This window comes from Nerophis lumbriciformis, linkage group LG33, assembly GCF_033978685.3.
Source record: "Nerophis lumbriciformis linkage group LG33, RoL_Nlum_v2.1, whole genome shotgun sequence".
NCBI lineage: Eukaryota > Metazoa > Chordata > Actinopteri > Syngnathiformes > Syngnathidae > Nerophis > Nerophis lumbriciformis.
In genome coordinates, this window is record NC_084580.2 from 6,157,783 (window position 1) to 6,177,154 (window position 19,372).

General features: G+C 39.9%; 1 protein-coding gene across 1 annotated transcript; it reads left to right on the forward strand.

Annotated features, from left to right (window-relative positions):
- The first annotated feature begins 2,901 nt into the window (after nt 1-2,901).
- LOC133575598 (uncharacterized) lies at nt 2,902-6,368 on the forward strand. Its single transcript, XM_061928289.1, has one exon. The coding sequence runs from the start codon at nt 2,902-2,904 to the stop codon at nt 6,220-6,222; it is 3,321 nt and encodes a 1,106-aa protein (XP_061784273.1). The 3' UTR covers nt 6,223-6,368.
- The last annotated feature ends 13,004 nt before the right edge of the window (nt 6,369-19,372 follow it).

Genomic DNA, 19,372 nt, shown 5'->3' on the forward strand with positions numbered 1-19,372 from the left:
GCAATCCGTCTAAAAATGCATGTAATATTGAATCTATGTGAGTTTTACCACAAACAGGGATTTTGGTAAGGTTTACAAATACAAAAATTTGGTTTTACTCATAATGACAGTATAACTGCAACGTTCAAAATGACAGTTATTTAAACATAACTCCTAAACCAAACATGCTAAATGGCTAATAATGACTGGAGAAATGCATCTTTGTGAGTTTTCCTGAAAAAAACAACATTTTAGTAAGGTTTGTAAAGACACAAGTTAGTTGTTTTTTACTCCATATGACAGTATAACTGTCATACTAAATGTAAAATGTATATAAACAAAACTCCAAAACCAAACATGCATTATGTCTAAAAATGCCTGTAACATTGTATCCATGTGAGTTTTACTAGAATCAGTTGTTTTTTTAAGGTTTGAAAATAGAAAATATTGAATTTACTCACTATGACAGTATGCTGTCACATTCAATCTGACAGTTATTTAAACATAACTCCTAAACCACACATACAAAATGACTAATAATGCCTTTGTGAGTTTTACTGAAAAAAATATATATATATTTTGTAAGGTTTGTAAAGACACAAGTTAGTTTTTTTTTTTACTTAATATGACAGTAAAACTGTCATACTAAATATGAAAGTTATATAAACATAACTCCAAAACCAAACATGCATTATGTTCAAAAAAATGCCTGTAATATTGTATCTATGTGAGTTTTACTACAATCAGGTATTTTGGTAAGGTTTACAAATACAAAAATAAGGTTTTACTCACTATGACATTATACTGCTGTCATTTTGAGTAAAAAAAAATTGTGTTGTAAAAAATATTTTTTTCCAGAAAAATTCACAGAGATACATTTCTCCAGGCATTATTAGTCATTTTGAATATGTGGTTTAGGAGTTATGTTTAAATAACTGTCAGATCGAATGTGACAGTATACTGTCATAGTGAGTAAAACCAATATTTTGTATTTGCAAAACTTACAAAAACAACTGATTCTAGTATAACTCACATGGATACATCATTTCAGGCATTCTTAGACATAATGCATGTTTGGTTTTGGAGTTATGTTTGTATAACTTTTCCATTTAGTATGACAGTTATACTGTCTTTTTGAGTTAGAAAAAACTAACTTGTGTCTTTACAAACCTTACAATTTTTATTTATTTTTTTCCAGTAAAACTCACAAAGATACTTTTCTCCAGGCATTATTAGCCATTTAGCATGTTTTGTTTATGAGTTATGTTTAAAACAATTTGGCGGTTATCTGTCAATATGAGTAAAACCTAATTTTTGTATTTGTAATCCTTACCAAAATACCTGATTCTGGTAAAAATCAAATATTTTCAATATTACAGTAATTTTTTTTTACGAATTGCAAGTTTGGTTTTGGAGTTATGTTTATAAAACTTTCATTTTTAGTATGACAGTTATACCATCATATTGAGTTAAAAAAAAAAAAAAAAACAGTATCTTTACAAACCTTACAAAATATTTTTTTCCAGTAAAAATCACAAAGATACATTTTTCCACGCATTATTAGTCATTTTGCATGTGTGTTTTAGGAGTTATGTTTAAATAACTGTCATATTGAGCGTGGCAGTTATACTGTCATTATGAGTAAAACCTAATTTTGGTATTGTAAACCTTACCACAATACCTGATTCTGATAAAACTCACATATATTTAATATTACAGGCATTTTTAAATGGATTGCATGTTTGGTTTTTGAGTTTGGTTTTGGAGTTATGTTTCTATAACTTTTTTTAGTTTGACAGTTATACCGTCATATTGAGTAAAAAAACTTGTGTCTTTGTAAACCTTACAAAAGATCATTACTCTAGTAAAACCAACAAAGATACATTTCTCCAGGTTTAATAGCCATTTTCATGTGTCGTTTATGACTTATGTTTAAATAACTGTCATATTGAGTGTGGCACTTATAATGTCACTATCAGTAAAACCTATTTTTTTTATTTGTCAACCTTACCAAAATACCTCATTTTGGTAAAACTCACATAGATTCAATATTACAGACATTTTTAGACGGATTGCAAGTTTGGTTTTGGAGTCATGTTTATATATTTTCTGCATGTAGTATGACAGTTATACTGTCATATTGAGTAAAAAAAACTAACGTGTGTCTTTACAAACCTTACAAATTGTTTTTCCTAGTAAAACTCACAAAGATACATTTCTCCAGGCATTATTAGCCATTTTGCATGTGTGGTTTAGGAGTTATGTTTACATAACTGTCAGATTGAATGTGACAGTATACTGTCATAGTGAGTAAAACCTAATTTTTGTATTTGTAAACCTTACCAAAATACCTGATTCTGGTAAAACTCACATAGATACAATATTACACATAGACATAAAACATGTTTGGTTTTGCAGTTATGTTTATACAACTTTCATATTTAGTATGACAGTTATACCATCATATTGAGTAAAAAAAACTAATTTGTGTCTTTACAAACCTTACAAAATATTTTTTTTTCATTAAATTTCACAAAGATACATTTTTGCAGGCATTATTAGTCATTTTGCATTTGTTTTTTTAGGAGTTATGTTTAAAAAACTGTCATATTGCGTGTGGCAGTTATACTGTCATTATGAGTAAAACCTAATTTTTGTATTTGTAAACCTTACCAAGAGACCCGAAACGCCCGGTGAATCCAAGAGGTCACTGAGGATGTGTCCAGACTAAGCATCAGTAGATGTATGTACACAGCGAATACCCTGAGCGATCAGTGACAGCCAGGAAAGACTGGATGACAACCATGAAGAGTGTGGTGACTACTGGAGAGTCAGTGACAGCCCGGAGAGACGGCAACCGGGGCAGAAAGGGTTGGCAACCCAATTTGCATCCTCTGTGAGGAGGAACCCAACTAAGCTACGATGAACCTAAAGGAAAAATACCCCCAGGGGAGCCCGAGAGGGGGGGAGGATGAGCACCCCAGTCGGACGGACTTAATGTTAACAGACCTAGGCAACGGACAAACGACTATGAGCGCGCAGTGTACATGCGGTAAAGTCTGCAAGAACATCCATGGCTTAAAGATCCACCAAGCGAGGAAGAAGTGCCTGATGGGAGCAGAAGCAACACAATGCACAGGTGTTACACCTGGTGAGACGCAGGAGGTGCCAGGCCCGGAGTCACCCCATAGTGCCCAGAACCTCCATGTGTTGCAAACTAATCCCTCGAGTATCAAGTCTGAACAGAGGCGGATCAAGTGGCCTGCAGCTAGCATGACCTCACTCTGGAAGCAACTCGATGACGATGTCGACCAAATTCTGGAGGTAACGGCGAAGGGAGAAGCCGACGGGAAGCTACAAGCTATGACAACAATCATTGTCAGCATTGCAGCTGAACGGTTCGGCGAGGAGGAGAAGAGAAGCTCCGGAACCACGTACTCAAAGAACCACAGAGCTGTAAGGATCCACAACATCAGGCAGGAGATGAAAGCGCTGAAGTTCCAGTACAAGGCGGCAGGACATGAGGAACGCACTGGCCTGGCCCAGCTGATGTGCATCCTTCGGAAAAAGATCAGAATTCTCCGTCGGGCAGAGTGGCATCGGAGGCGGCGACGCGAGAGGGCACGTAAACGTGCTGCTTTCATTGCTAACCCCTTCAAGTTCACGAAGGATTTGCTGGGACAGAAGCGCAGTGGCAAACTGGCCTCCTCGCAGGAAGACATAGATCAACATCTGAAGCAAACGTACAGTGATCCTGCAAGAGAGCAGGAGTTGGGAGAGTGTAACAACCTCATAGACCCCCCTGAACCAGAAATGCAGTTTGACATGTCGGAGCTGCAGCTAAAGGAAGTCAGGGAGGTTGTCCGCAGAGCCAGGGCAAGCTCTACACCGGGACCGAGTGGCACTTCATACAAAGTGTATAAGAACTGTCCCAAACTCCTGCAGCGTCTGTGGAAAATCCTGCGAGTCTTCTGGAGAAGGGGGAGGATCCCTGAGCAATGGCGAGTGGCGGAAGGGGTATGGATCCCAAAGGAGGAAAACTCCACTCAGCTGGACCAGTTCCGCATCATCTCCCTGCTGTGTGTTGAGGCAAAGGTCTTCTTCAGCGCCGTTTCCAAACGACTGTGTACCTACCTGGCAAAGAATACCTACATCGATACATCTGTCCAGAAAGGCGGCATTTCAGGAATGTCAGGATGTATGGAGCATACCGGTGTGGTGACGCAGCTCATTCGGGAGGCTCGAGAGAACAAGTGCAACCTATCAGTACTGTGGCTTGACCTGGCAAACGCATTCGGCTCCATTCCGCACAAGCTTGTTCAACTCACTCTGATGAAACATCATGTACCCAGCAGGTGTAGAGACCTCATTGCTGATTACTACAGCAATTTCAGGATGAGGGTCTCTTCCGGACCAACAACATCCAGTTGGCACAAAGTGGAGATTGGTATTATCACAGGGTGTACTATCTCTGTGACACTGTTCTCACTAGCCATGAACATGCTTACCAAGTCTGCTGAGCCAGAGTGTAGAGGGCCCCGCACAAATTCCGGACAAAGGCAACCACCCATCAGGGCATTCATGGATGACCTCACAGTCATGACAGAATCAGTCCCAGGCTGCCGTTGGATTCTGAAGGGACTTGAAGAGTTGGTGGAGTGGGCCCGAATGCGTTTCAAACCCGCCAAATCCAGATCAATGGTGCTGAAGAAGGGTAAGGTGGAGGACAAGTTCCGGTTTAACATCTCAGGCACGGCCATTCCAACTATCTCAGAGAAGCCAGTCAAGAGCTTGGGCAAGGTTTTTGACTGCTCTTTGAGAGACACAACATCCATCCAGTCGACATGCGCTGAGTTGGATGGCTGGCTGAAATCCGTGGACAAGTCAGGCTTACCTGGGAAGTTTAAAGCCTGGATTTACCAGCATGGCATTCTTCCCAGGATCCTGTGGCCCCTCCTCATCTACTCGTTCCCCATCTCGACAGTTGAGATCCTAGAGCGGAGGGTCAGCAACCACCTCCGGAGATGGCTGGGACTACCTAAGAGCCTGAGTAGCATTGCACTCTACGGGAACAGCAACAAACTGCAGTTGCCTTTCAAATCTTTGGAGGAGGAATTTAAGGTAACTAGAGCCAGAGAAGTGGTACAGTACAGGGACTCAAGTGATCCGAAGGTGGCCAAAGCAAGGATCCAAGTGAGGACTGGCAGGAAATGGAGGGCAGAGGAAGCAGTTCAAGAGGCAGATGCAAGGCTGCGACACAGGAGCCTGGTTGGAGCAGTTACACGGGGTCGAGCTGGGCTAGGGTCCTTTCCAACTCCCCAACTGAACACTAGGGGGAAGGAAGGCCGACGTCTTGTTCAGGATGAGGTGAGAGCGGCAGTGGAGGAGACAAGAACCTGCAAGGCTGTTGGAATGAAGCAACAGGGAGCTTGGACAAGATGGGAGAATGCGGTTGAGAGGAGAGTGACCTGGGCTGAGCTTTGGAAAGCCGAGCCGCAACGCATTAAATTTCTCATCCAGGCAGTATATGATGTGCTCCCAAGCCCTTCAAACCTGCACACATGGGGCATAGCAGAGACATCAGCATGCCCACTGTGCTCCAAGCGAGGAACCCTGGAACACATCCTCAGTTGCTGTACAAAGGCACTTGGAGATGGAAGGTACAGGTGGAGGCATGACCAAGTCCTGAAGACCATCGCTGAAGCCATTAGCACAGGACTGGCATGGGCAAAACAGTTCCACCCCTCCAAGAAAACCATCGCCTTTGTCAGAGCTGGGGACACGCCAACTCCTGCTAGGAAAACATCAGCAGGCATCCTGACGTCTGCAAAAGACTGGCAGTTGTTGGTGGACCTTGAAAACCAGCTGAAGTTCCCCAGCCATATCGCAGTCACCACCCTGCGACCAGACATTGTCCTTGTGTCTGAGTCCACCAAACAAGCTGTGCTGCTGGAGCTGACAGTCCCGTGGGAAGATCGCCTGGAAGAAGCCTTCGAGAGGAAGCTCTCCAAGTATGCAGGACTGGTCAGCGACTGTCAGCAGGCTGGTTGGAGAGCAAGGTGTTTCCCTGTGGAGGTTGGATGTAGAGGATTTGCAGCCCGTTCCTTGGTCAGAGCCTTCAGCAGTTTGGGCATCGATGGAGAGAGAAAGAGGAGAGCCATCCGCAGTACCACCGAAGCGGCGGAAAGGGCCTCGAGATGGTTGTGGCTCAAAAGAGGAGATCCTTGGAGTCATGGTAGCTAGCGAGCCGTCTGGACACAAGCCGGGGGATTTGATCACCCCCGGTTGGGTCGCTTGGAGGAGGGCGTATGACCAGTTGAGAGACCCGAAACGCCCGGTGAATCCAAGAGGTCACTGAGGATGTGTCCAGACTAAGCATCAGTAGATGTATGTACACAACCTGATTTTGGTTAAACTCACATAGATTCATAATTACAGGCATTTTTAGACGGATTGCAAGTTTGGTTTTAGAGTTATGTGTATATAACTTTCATATTCAGTATGACAGTTATACTGTCAAATTGAGTAAAAAATAACAAACTTGTAATTTTAAAAACCTTAAAAAATATTTTTTTCCAATAAAATTCAGAGAGATACATTTTTCTCGGCATTATTAGTCATTTTGCATGTGTGGTTTAGGAGTTATGTTTAAATAGCTGTCAGATTGAATGTGACAGTACACTGTCATAGTGAGTAAAACCAATATTTTGTATTTGCAAAACTTACAAAAACAACTGATTTTAGTAAAACTCACATTGATACAATATCCATCCATCCATCTTCCTCCGCTTATCCGAGGTCGGGTCGCGGGGGCAGCAGCCTAAGCAGGGAAGCCCAGACTTCCCTCTCCCCAGCCACTTCGTCCAGCTCCTCCCAGGGGACCCCGAGGCGTTCCCAGGCCAGCCGGGAGATATAGTCTTCCCAACGTGTCCTGGGTCTTCCCCGCGGCCTCCTACCGGTCAGACGTGCCATAAACACCTCCCTAGGGAGGCGTTCGGGTGGCATCCTGACCAGATGCCCGAACCACCTCATCTGGCTCCTCTCGATGTGGAGGAGCAGCGGCTTTACTTTGAGCTCCTCCCGGATGGCAGAGCTTCTCACCCTATCTCTAATGGAGAGCCCCGCCACCCGGCGGAGGAAACTCATTTCGGCCGCTTGTACCCGTGATCTTGTCCTTTCGGTCATAACCCAAAGCTCATGACCATAGGTGAGGATGGGAACGTAGATCGACCGGTAAATTGAGAGCTTTGCCTTCCGGCTCAGCTCCTTCTTCACCACAACGGATCGATACAGCGTCCGCATTACTGAAGACGCTGCACCGATCCGCCTGTCGATCTCACGATCCACTCTTCCCCCACTCGTGAACAAGACTCCGAGGTACTTGAACTCCTCCACTTGGGGCAAAATCTCCTCCCCAACCCGGAGATGGCACTCCACCCTTTTCCGGGCGAGAACCATGGACTCGGACTTGGAGGTGCTGATTCTCATCCCAGTCGCTTCACACTCGGCTGCGAACCGATCCAGTGAGAGCTGAAGATCCTGGCCAGATGAAGCCATCAGGACCACATCATCTGCAAAAAGCAGAGACCTAATCCTGCAGCCACCAAACCATTCGAAGTGAGTCCGACTATATCTAGCCGGAACTTTTCCACCTCGCGCACTAGCTCAGGCTCCTTCCCCCCCAGCGAGGTGACGTTCCACGTCCCAAGAGCTAGCTTCTGTAGCCGAGGATCGGACCGCCAAGTGCCCTGCCTTCGGCTGCCGCCCAGCTCACATTGCACCCGACCTCCATGACCCCTGCTATGGGTGGTGAGCCCATTGGAGGGGGGACCCACGTTGCCTCTTCGGGCTGTGCCCGGCCGGGCCCCATGGGGGCAGGCCCGGCCACCAGGTGCTCGCCATCGTGCCCCACCTCCGGGCCTGGCTCCAGAGGGGGGCCCCGGTGACCCGCGTCCGGGCGAGGGAAATCTGGGTCCTTGTTTTTTATATTTCATGGAGGTCTTCGAGCTGCTCTTTGTCTGATCCCTCACCTAGGACCAGTTTGTCTTGGGAGACCCTACCAGGGGGCATAAAGCCCCCGGACAACATAGCTCCTAGGATCATTGGGACACGCAAACTCCTCTACCACGTTAAGGTGGCAGCTCAGAGAGGAGTGATACAATATTACAGGCATTTTTTAATGGATGTCCATCCATCCATCCATTTTCTACCGCTTATTCCTTCGGGGTCGCGGGGGGCGCTGGAGCCTATGTCAGCTACAATCGAGCGGAAGGCAGGGTACACCCTGGAAATGTCGCCACCTCATCATATTAAGTAAAAAAAACTAAATTGGTTCTTTACAAACCTTACAAAATATGTTTTTCCAGTAATCTCACAAAGATACATTTCTCCAGGCATTATAGCCATTTTGCATGTGTGGTTTGGTAGTTATGTTTAAATAACTGTCAAATTGAATGTGACAGTATACTATCATGGTGAGTAAAACCAATATTTTGTAATTGCAAACCTTACTACAACAATTGATTTTCGTAAAACTCGCATGGATACAAAATTACAGGCATTTTTAAACATAATGCATGTTCTGTTTTGGAGTTATGTTTATATATGTTTTACATTTAGTATTAGAGTTATACTGTCATATTGAGTAAAAAAAACTAACTTGTGTCTTTATAAACCTTAAAAAAAAATGTTTTCCAGTAAAACTCACAAAGATACATTTCTCCAGGCATGATTAGCCATTAACCATGTTTGGTTTAGAGTTATGTTTAAATAACTGTCATATTGCGTGTGGCACTGTCATTATGAGTAAAACCTATTTTTTGTATTTGTAAAATTACCAAAATAACTTACTCTGATAAAACTCACATGGATAAAATATTACAGGATTTTTTTTAGACATAAAGCATGTTTCCATCATATTGAGTAAAAAAAACTAACTTGTGTCTATACAAACTTTACAAAATATTTTTTTTTCCAGTAAAACTCACAAAAATACATTTCTCCAGTTATTATTAGCCACTTTGCATCCGTGGTTTAGAATTTGTGTTTAAATAAGATTGTCAGATTGAATGTGACAGTATACTGTCATAGTGAGTAAAACCTAATTTTTGGATTTGTAAACCTTAACAAAATACCTGATTCTAGTAAAACTCACATAGATTCAATATAACAGGCATTTTTAGACGGATTGCATGTTTGGTATTGGAGTTATGTTTATATAACTTTTACATTTATTATGACAGTTATACAAACATATTGAATAAAAAAAAACTATTTTGTGTCTTATCAAACCTTACAAAATATTGTTTTTCCTGTAAAACTCACAAAGATACATTTCTCCAGGCATTATTAGCCATTTTGCATTTGTGGTTTAGGAGTTATGTTACATAACCGTCATATTGAGGGTGGCAGTTATACTGTCATTATGAGTAAAACCTAATTTTTGTATTTATAAACCTTACCAAAATTCCTGATTCTGGTAAAACTCACATAGATACAATATTACAGGCATTTTTAGACATAATGCATGTTTGGTTTTGGAGTTATGTTTATATACATTTTTCCAGGCATTATTAGCTATTTATCATGTTTGGTTTAGGAGTTATGTTTAAATAACTGTCATATCAAATAATGCAGTTATACTGTCATTATGAGTAAAACCCAAGTTTTGTATTTGTAAACCTTACCAAAATACCTGATTCTGGTAAAACTCATATAGATTCAATATTACAGGCAGTTTAAGACGGATTGCAAGTTTGGTTTAGGAGTTTGGTTTTGGAATGATGTTTATATTACTTTTATATTCATCCATCCATCCATCCATCTTCTTCCGCTTATCCGAGGTCTGGTCGCGGGGGCAGCAGCCTAAGCAGGGAAGCCCAGACTTCCCTCTCCCCAGCCACTTCGTCCAGCTCTTCCTGTGGGACCCCGAGGCGTTCCCAGGCCAGCCGGGAGACATAGTCTTCCCAACGTGACCTGGGTCTTCCCCGTGGCCTCCTACCGGTCGGACGTGCCCTAAACACCTCCCTAGGGAGGCGTTCGGGTGGCATCCTGACCAGATGCCCGAACCACCTCATCTGGCTCCTCTCGATGTGGAGGAGCAGCGGCTTTACTTTGAGCTCCTCCCGGATGGCAGAGCTTCTCACCCTATCTCTAAGGGAGAGCCCCGCCACCCGGCGGAGGAAACTCATTTCGGCCGCTTGTACCCGTGATCTTGTCCTTTCGGTCATAACCCAAAGCTCATGACCGGGTTAGCGAGAACCATGCACTGGGACTTGGAGGTCCGAGTCCATGGTCCATCCCAGTCGCTTCACACTCGGCTGCAAACCGATCCAGTGAGAGCTGAAGATCCTGGCCAGATGAAGCCAACAGGACCACATCATCTGCATAAAGCAGAGACCTAATCCTGCAGCCACCAAACCAGATCCCCTCAACGCCTTGACTGCGCCTATAAATTCTGTCCATAAAAGTTATGAACAGAATCGGTGACAAAGGGCAGCCTTGGCGGAGTCCAACCCTCACTGGAAACGTGTCCGACTTACTGCCGGCAATGCGGACCAAGCTCTGGCACTGAGCATACAGAGAGCGGACTGCCACAATCAGACAGTCCGATACCCCATACTCTCTGAGCACTCCCCACAGGACTTCCCGAGGGACACGGTCGAATGCCTTCTCCAAGTCCACAAAACACATGTAGACTGGTTGGGCAAACTCCCATGTACCCTCAAGGACCCTGCCGAGAGTATAGAGCTGGTCCACAGTTCCACGACCAGGACGAAAACCACACTGTTCCTCCTGAATCCGAGGTTCGACTATCCGGCGTAGCCTCCTCTCCAGTACACCTGAATAGACCTTACCGGGAAGGCTGAGGAGTGTGATCCCACGATAGTTAGAGCACACCCTCCGGTTCCCCTTCTTAAAGAGAGGAACCACCACCCCGGTCTGCCAATCCAGAGGTACTGCCCCCGATGTCCACGCGATGCTGCAGAGTCTTGTCAACCAAGACAGCCCCACAGCATCCAGAGCCTTAAGGAACTCCGGGCGGATCTCATCTAGCCCTGGGGTCTTTCCACCGAGGAGTTTTTTAACTACCTCAGCAACCTCAGCCCCAGAAATAGGAGAGCCCACCACAGACTCCCCAGGCACTGCTTCCTCATAAGAAGACGTGTTGGTGGGATTGAGGAGGTCTTCGAAGTATTCCCGCCACCGATCCACAGTCCGCAGTCGAGGTCAGCAGAACACCATCCTCGCCATACACGGTGTTGATAGTGCACTGCTTCCCCTTCCTGAGGCGGCGGCTGGTGGTCCAGAATTGCTTCGAAGCCGTCCGGAAGTCATTTTCCAGCGCTTCCCCGAACTCCTCCCATGTCCGAGTTTTTGCCTCTGCGACCGCTGAAGCCGCACACCTGTCGGTACCTGTCCGCTGCCTCAGGAGTCCTATGAGCCAAAAGAACCCGATAGGACTCCTTCTTCAGCTTGACGGCATCCCTCACCGCCGGTGTCCACCAACGGGTTCTAGGATTACCGCCACGACAAGCACCAACTACCTTGCGGCCACAGCTCCAATCACCCGCCTCGACAATAGAGGCGCGGAACATGGTCCATTCGGACTCAATGTCCAGCACCTCCCTCGTGACATGTTCAAAGTTCTTCCGGAGATGGGAATTGAAACTCTCTCTGACAGGAGACTCTGCCAGACGTTCCCAGCAAACCCTCACAATGCGTTTGGGCCTGCCAGGTCTGTCCGACATCCTCCCCCACCATCGCAGCCAACTCACCAACAGGTGGTGATCGGTAGAAAGCTCCGCCCCTCTCTTCACCCGAGTATCCAAAACATGAGGCCGCAAATCCGATGACACAACTACAAAGTCGATCATGGAACTGCGGCCTAGGGTGTCCTGGTGCCAAGTGCACATATGGACACCCTTATGTTTGAACATGGTGTTCGTTATGGAAAATCTGTGACGGGCACAAAAGTCCAATAACAAAACACCGCTCGGGTTCAGATCCGGGCAGCCATTCTTTCCAATCACGCCTCTCCAGGTTTCACTGTCGTTGGCAACATGAGCATTGAAGTCCCCCAGTAGCATGAGGGAATCACCCGGGGGAGCACTCTCAAGTACTCCCTCGAGTGAATCCAAAAAGGGTGGGTACTCTGAGCTGCGGTTTGGCGCGTAAGCGCAAACCACAGTCAGGACCCGTTCCCCCACCCGAAGGCGGAGGGAAGCTACCCTCTCGTCCACCGGGTTGAACTCCAACGTACAGGCTCTGAGCCGGGGGGAAACAAGAATTGCCACCCCAGCCCGTCGCCTTTCACTGCCGGCAACACCAGAGTGGAAGAGAGTCCAGCCCCTCTCGAGAGAACTGGTTCCAGAGCTCTTGCTGTGCGTCGAAGTGAGTCCGACTATATCTAACCGGAACTTCTCCACTTCGCGCACTAGCTCAGGCTCCTTCCCCCCCAGCGAGGTGACGTTACACGTCCCAAGAGCTAGCTTCTGTAGCCGAGGATCGGACCGCCAAGTGCCCTGCCTTCGGCTGCAGCCCAGCTCACATCGCACCCGACCTCTATGACCCCTGCTATGGATGGTGAGCCCATTGGAGGGGGGACCCACGTTGCCTCTTCGGGCTGTGCCCGGCCGGGCCCCATGTCAGGCGCTCGCCATCGTGCCCCACCTCCGGGCCTGGCTCCAGAGGGGGTCCCGGTGACCCGCGTCCGGGCGAGGGAAATCTGGGTCCTTGTTTTTTATTATTCATGGAGGTCTTCGAGCTGCTCTTTGTCTGATCCCTCATAGGACCAGTTTGTCTTGGGAGACCCTACCAGGGGGCATAAAGCCCCCGGACAACATAGCTCCTAGGATCATTGGGACACGCAAACTCCTCTACCACGTTAAGGTGGCAGCTCAGAGAGACAGTTATACCATCATATTGAGTAAAAAAAAAACAACAACATTTCTTTACAAACCTTAAAAATATTTGTTTCTAGTAAAACTCGCAAAGATACATTTCTCCAGGCATTATTAGCCATTTAACATGTTTGATTTAGGAGTTATGTTTAAATAACTGTTATTTTGAATATGGCAGTTATACTGTCATTATGAGTTAAACCCAATTTTTGTATTCGTAAACCTTACAAAAAAATACCTGATTCTGGTCAAACTCACATAGATTCAATATTACAGGCATTTGTAGACGTATTGCAAGTTTGGTTTTGGAGTAATGTTTATTTAACTTTCATTTTTAGTATGACAGTTATACTGTCATATTAAGTGAAAAAACTAACTTGTTTCTTTACAAACCTTATAAAAAAAAACGTTTTCCAGGAAAACTCACAAAGATACATTTTTCCTGGCATTATTAGCCATTTTGTAATTGTGGTTTAGGAGTTACAATATATTTAAATAACTGTCAGATTGAATGTGACAGTATACTGTCATAGTGAGTAAAACCTAATTTTTGTATTTGTAAACCTTACCAAAAATACCTGATTCTGGTAAAAATCACATAAATACAATATTGCAGGCATTTTTAGACATAATGCATGTTTGGTTTTGGAGTTATGTTTATACAACTTTTATATTTAGTATGACAGTTATACTATCATATTGAGTAAAAAAAGAATAACCTGTGTCTTCATAAACCTTACAAAAAAATGTTTTCCCAGTAAAACTCACAAAGATACATTTCTCCAGGCATAATTAGCCATTTATTACTGTCATAATGAGTAAAAAACTATTTTTTGTGTTTGCAAGCCTTAAAATAGCATATGTTTCGAGTAAAACTCACAAGGATGCATTGTTTCAGGCTTTTTTTTAACCTATTTGCATGTGTGGTTAGGGAGTTAAGCTTAAATAACAGTCAAATTGAATGTAGCAGTTAACTGTCATTATGAGTAAACCCCTAATTTATGTAATTGTACACCTTACCAAATTAACTGATTCTTGTAAAACTCTCAGAGATACAATATTTTAGGCATTTTTAGAATAATCCATGTTTAGTTTTGGAGTTATGTTTATATAACTTTCATATTTGGTATGACAGTTATACTGTCATATTGCATTAAAAAAACTAACTTGCCTCTTTGCAAAACTTACAAAATATTTTTTTTCTAGTAAAACTAACAAAGATACATGTCTTCAGGCATTATTAGACATGTTGCATGTTTGGTGTAGGAATTATGTTGAAAAACATTTTTATTGCTTATTTCGCATTATCTCAGGATTTTAAGAACTTTACTGTCATAATGAGTAAAAAACTACTTTTTGTGTTTGCAAGCCTTAAAATAGCAAATGTTTCGAGTAAAACTCACAAGGATGCATTGTTTTAGGCTTTATTAACCTATTTGCATGTGTGATTAGGAAGTTATGTTTAAATAACAGTCAAATTGAATGTAGCAGTTATACTGTCATTATGTAAAAAAAAACAATTTTTGTATTTGTAAACCTTACCAAATTACCTGATTCTGGTAAAACTCACATAGATACAATATTTTAGGCATTTTTAGACATAATGCATGTTCAATTTTGGAGTTATGTTTATATATATTTCATATTTGGTATGACAGTTATACTGTCATATTGAATTAAAAAAACTAACTTGCCTCTTTGCAAAATTTACAAAATATAATTTTTCTAGTAAAACTAACAAAGATACATATCTTCACGCATTATCAGACATGTTGCATGTTTGGTGTAGGAATTATGTTGAAAAACATTTTTATTGCTTATTTCGCATTATCTCAGGATTTTAAGAACATTACTGTCATAATGAGTAAAAAACTACTTTTTGTGTTTGCAAGCCTTAAAATAGCATATGTTTCAAATAAAACTCACAAGGATGCATTGTTTTAGGCTTTATTAACCTATTTGCATGTGTGATTAGGAAGTTATGTTTAAATAACAGTCAAATTGAATGTAGCAGTTATACTGTCATTATGAAAAAAAAACAATTTTTGTATTTGTAAACCTTACCAAATTACCTGATTCTGGTGAAACTCACATAGATACAATATTACAGGTATTTTTAGACATAATGCATGTTCAGTTTTCGAGTTATGTTTATATAACTTTCATAATTGGTATGACAGTTATACTGTCATATTGAATTAAAAAAACGTATTTGCCTCTTTGCAAAACTTACAAAAGATAATTTTTCTAGTAAAACTAACAAAGATACATGTCTTCAGGCATTATTAGACATGTTGCATGTTTGGTGTAGGAATTATGTTGAAAAACATTATTATTGCTTATTTCGCATTATCTCAGGATTTTAAGAACATTACTGTCAAAATGAGTAAAACACTACTTGTTGTGTTTGCAAGCCTTAAAATAGCATATGTTTCGAGTAAAACTCACAAGGATGCATTGTTTTAGGCTTTATTAACCTATTTGCATCTGTGATTAGGAAGTTATGTTTAAATAACAGTCAAATTGAATGTAGCAGTTATACTGTCATTATGAAAAAAAAACAATTTTTGTATTTGTAAACCTTACCAAATTACCTGATTCTGGTAAAACTCACATAGATACAATATTTTAGGCATTTTTAGACATAATGCATGTTCAATTTTGGAGTTATGTTTATATATATTTCATATTTGGTATGACAGTTATACTGTCATATTGCATTAAAAAAACTAACTTGCCTCTTTGCAAAACTTACAAAATATAATTTTTCTAGTAAAACTAACAAAGATACATATCTTCACGCATTATCAGACATGTTGCATGTTTGGTGTAGGAATTATGTTGAAAAACATTTGTATTGCTTATTTCGCATTATCTCAGGATTTTAAGAACATTACTGTCATAATGAGTAAAAAACTACTTTTTGTGTTTGCAAGCCTTAAAATAGCATATGTTTCGAGTAAAACTCACAAGGATGCATTGTTTTAGGCTTTATTAACCTATTTGCATGTGTGATTAGGAAGTTATGTTTAAATAACAGTCAAATTGAATGTAGCAGTTATACTGTCATTATGAAAAAAATAAAATTTTTGTATTTGTAAACCTTACCAAATTACCTGATTCTGGTGAAACTCACATATATACAATATTACAGGCAATTTTAGACATAATGCATGTTTAGGTTTGGAGTTTTGTTTATATAACTTTCATATTTGGTATGACAGTTATACTGTCATATTGAATTAAAAAAACTTATTTGCCTCTTTGCAAAACTTATAAAAGATCATTTTTCTAGTAAAACTAACAAAGATACATGTCTTCAGAAATTATTAGACATGTTGCATGTTTGGTGTAGGAATTATGTTGAAAAACATTTTTATTGCTTATTTTGCATTATCTCAGGATTTTAAGAACATTACTGTCAAAATGAGTAAAGAACTACTTTTTGTGTTTGCAAGCCTAAAATAGCATATGTTTCGAGTAAAACTCACAAGGATGCATTGTTTTAGGCTTTATTAACCTATTTTGCATGTGTGGTTAGGGAGTTATGTTTAAATAACAGTCAAATTGAATGTAGCAGTTAACTGTCATTATGAGTAAACCCCTAATTTATGTAATTGTACACCTTACCAAAATAACTGATTCTTGTAAAACTCACATAGATACAATATTTTAGGCATTTTTAGACATAATGCATGTTCAGTTTTGGAGTTATGTTTATATAACTTTCATATTTGGTATGTCATATTGAATTAAAAAAACTTATTTGCCTCTTTGCAAAACTTACAAAATATATTTTTTCTAGTAAAACTAACAAAGATACATATCTTCACGCATTATCAGACATGTTGCATGTTTGGTGTAGGAATTATGTTGAAAAACATTTTTATTGCTTATTTCGCATTATCTCAGGATTTTAAGAACATTACTGTCATAATGAGTAAAAAACTACTTTTTGTGTTTGCAAGCCTTAAAATAGCATATGTTTCGAGTAAAACTCACAAGGATGCATTGTTTTAGGCTTTATTAACCTATTTGCATGTGTGATTAGGAAGTTATGTTTAAATAACAGTCAAATTGAATGTAGCAGTTATACTGTCATTATGAAAAAAAAAACAATTTTTGTATTTGAAAACCTTACCAAATTACCTGATTCTGGTAAAACTCACATAGATACAATATTTTAGGCATTTTTAGACATAATGCATGTTCAATTTTGGAGTTATGTTTATATATATTTCATATTTGGTATGACAGTTATACTGTCATATTGCATTAAAAAAACTAACTTGCCTCTTTGCAAAACTTACAAAATATAATTTTTCTAGTAAAACTAACAAAGATACATATCTTCACGCATTATCAGACATGTTGCATGTTTGGTGTAGGAATTATGTTGAAAAACATTTTTATTGCTTATTTCGCATTATCTCAGGATTTTAAGAACATTACTGTCATAATGAGTAAAAAACTACTTTTTGTGTTTGCAAGCCTTAAAATAGCATATGTTTCGAGTAAAACCCACAAGGATGCATTGTTTTAGGCTTTATTAACCTATTTGCATGTGTGATTAGGAAGTTATGTTTAAATAACAGTCAAATTGAATGTAGCAGTTATACTGTCACTATGAAAAAAAAAAAAATTTTGTATTTGTAAACCTTACCAAATTACCTGATTCTGGTGAAACTCACATATATACAATATTACAGGCAATTTTAGACATAATGCATGTTTAAGTTTGGAGTTTTGTTTATATAACTTTCATATTTGGTATGACAGTTATACTGTCATATTGAATTAAAAAAACGTATTTGCCTCTTTGCAAAACTTATAAAAGATCATTTTTCTAGTAAAACTAACAAAGATACATGTCTTCAGAAATTATTAGACATGTTGCATGTTTGGTGTAGGAATTATGTTGAAAAACATTTTTATTGCTTATTTTGCATTATCTCAGGATTTTAAGAACATTACTGTCAAAATGAGTAAAGAACTACTTTTTGTGTTTGCAAGCCTAAAATAGCATATGTTTCGAGTAAAACTCACAAGGATGCATTGTTTTAGGCTTTATTAACCTATTTTGCATGTGTGGTTAGGGAGTTATGTTTAAATAACAGTCAAATTGAATGTAGCAGTAAACTGTCATTATGAGTAAACCCTTAATTTATGTAATTGTACACCTTACCGAAATAACTGATTCTTGTAAAACTCACATTGATACAATATTTTAGGCATTTTTAGACATAATGCATGTTCAGTTTTGGCGTTATGTTTATATAACTTTCATATTTGGTATGTCATATTGAATTAAAAAAACTTATTTGCCTCTTTGCAAAACTTACAAAATATAATTTTTCTAGTAAAACTAACAAAGATACATATTTTCACGCATTATCAGACATGTTGCATGTTTGGTGTAGGAATTATGTTGAAAAACATTTTTATTGCTTATTTCGCATTATCTCAGGATTTTAAGAACATTACTGTCATAATGAGTAAAAAACTACTTTTTGTGTTTGCAAGCCTTAAAATAGCATATGTTTCGAGTAAAACTCACAAGGATGCATTGTTTTAGGCTTTATTAACCTATTTGCATGTGTGATTAGGAAGTTATGTTTAAATAACAGTCAATTTGAATGTAGCAGTTATACTGTCATTATGAAAAAAAAACAATTTTTGTATTTGTAAACCTTACCAAATTACCTGATTCTGGTAAAACTCACATAGATACAATATTTTAGGCATTTTAGACATAATGCATGTTCAATTTTGGAGTTATGTTTATATATATTTCATATTTGGTATGACAGTTATACTGTCATATTGAATTAAAAAAACTAACTTGCCTCTTTGCAAAACTTACAAAATATATTTTTTCTAGTAAAACTAACAAAGATACATGTCTTCAGGCATTATTAGACATGTTGCATGTTTGGTGTAGGAATTATGTTGAAAAACATTTTTATTGCTTATTTCGCATTATCTCAGGATTTTAAGAACTTTTCTGTCATAATGAGTAAAAAACTACTTTTTGTGTTTGCAAGCCTTAAAATAGCAAATGTTTCGAGTAAAACTCACAAGGATGCATTGTTTTAGGCTTTATTAACCTATTTGCATGTGTGATTAGGAAGTTATGTTTAAATAACAGTCAAATTGAATGTAGCAGTTATACTGTCATTATGAAAAAAAAACAATTTTTGTATTTGTAAACCTTACCAAATTACCTGATTCTGGTCAAACTCACATAGATACAATATTTTAGGCATTTTTAGACATAATGCATGTTCAATTTTGGAGTTATGTTTATATATATTTCATATTTGGTATGACAGTTATACTGTCATATTGCATTAAAAAAACTAACTTGCCTCTTTGCAAAACTTACAAAATATAATTTTTCTAGTAAAACTAACAAAGATACATATCTTCACGCATTATCAGACATGTTGCATGTTTGGTGTAGGAATTATGTTGAAAAACATTTTTATTGC

What these genes read in the sequence shown, in the direction of transcription:
- LOC133575598 (XM_061928289.1), top strand. Translation starts at nt 2,902, where the DNA reads ATGAACCTAAAGGAAAAATACCCCCAGGGGAGCCCGAGAGGGGGGGAG.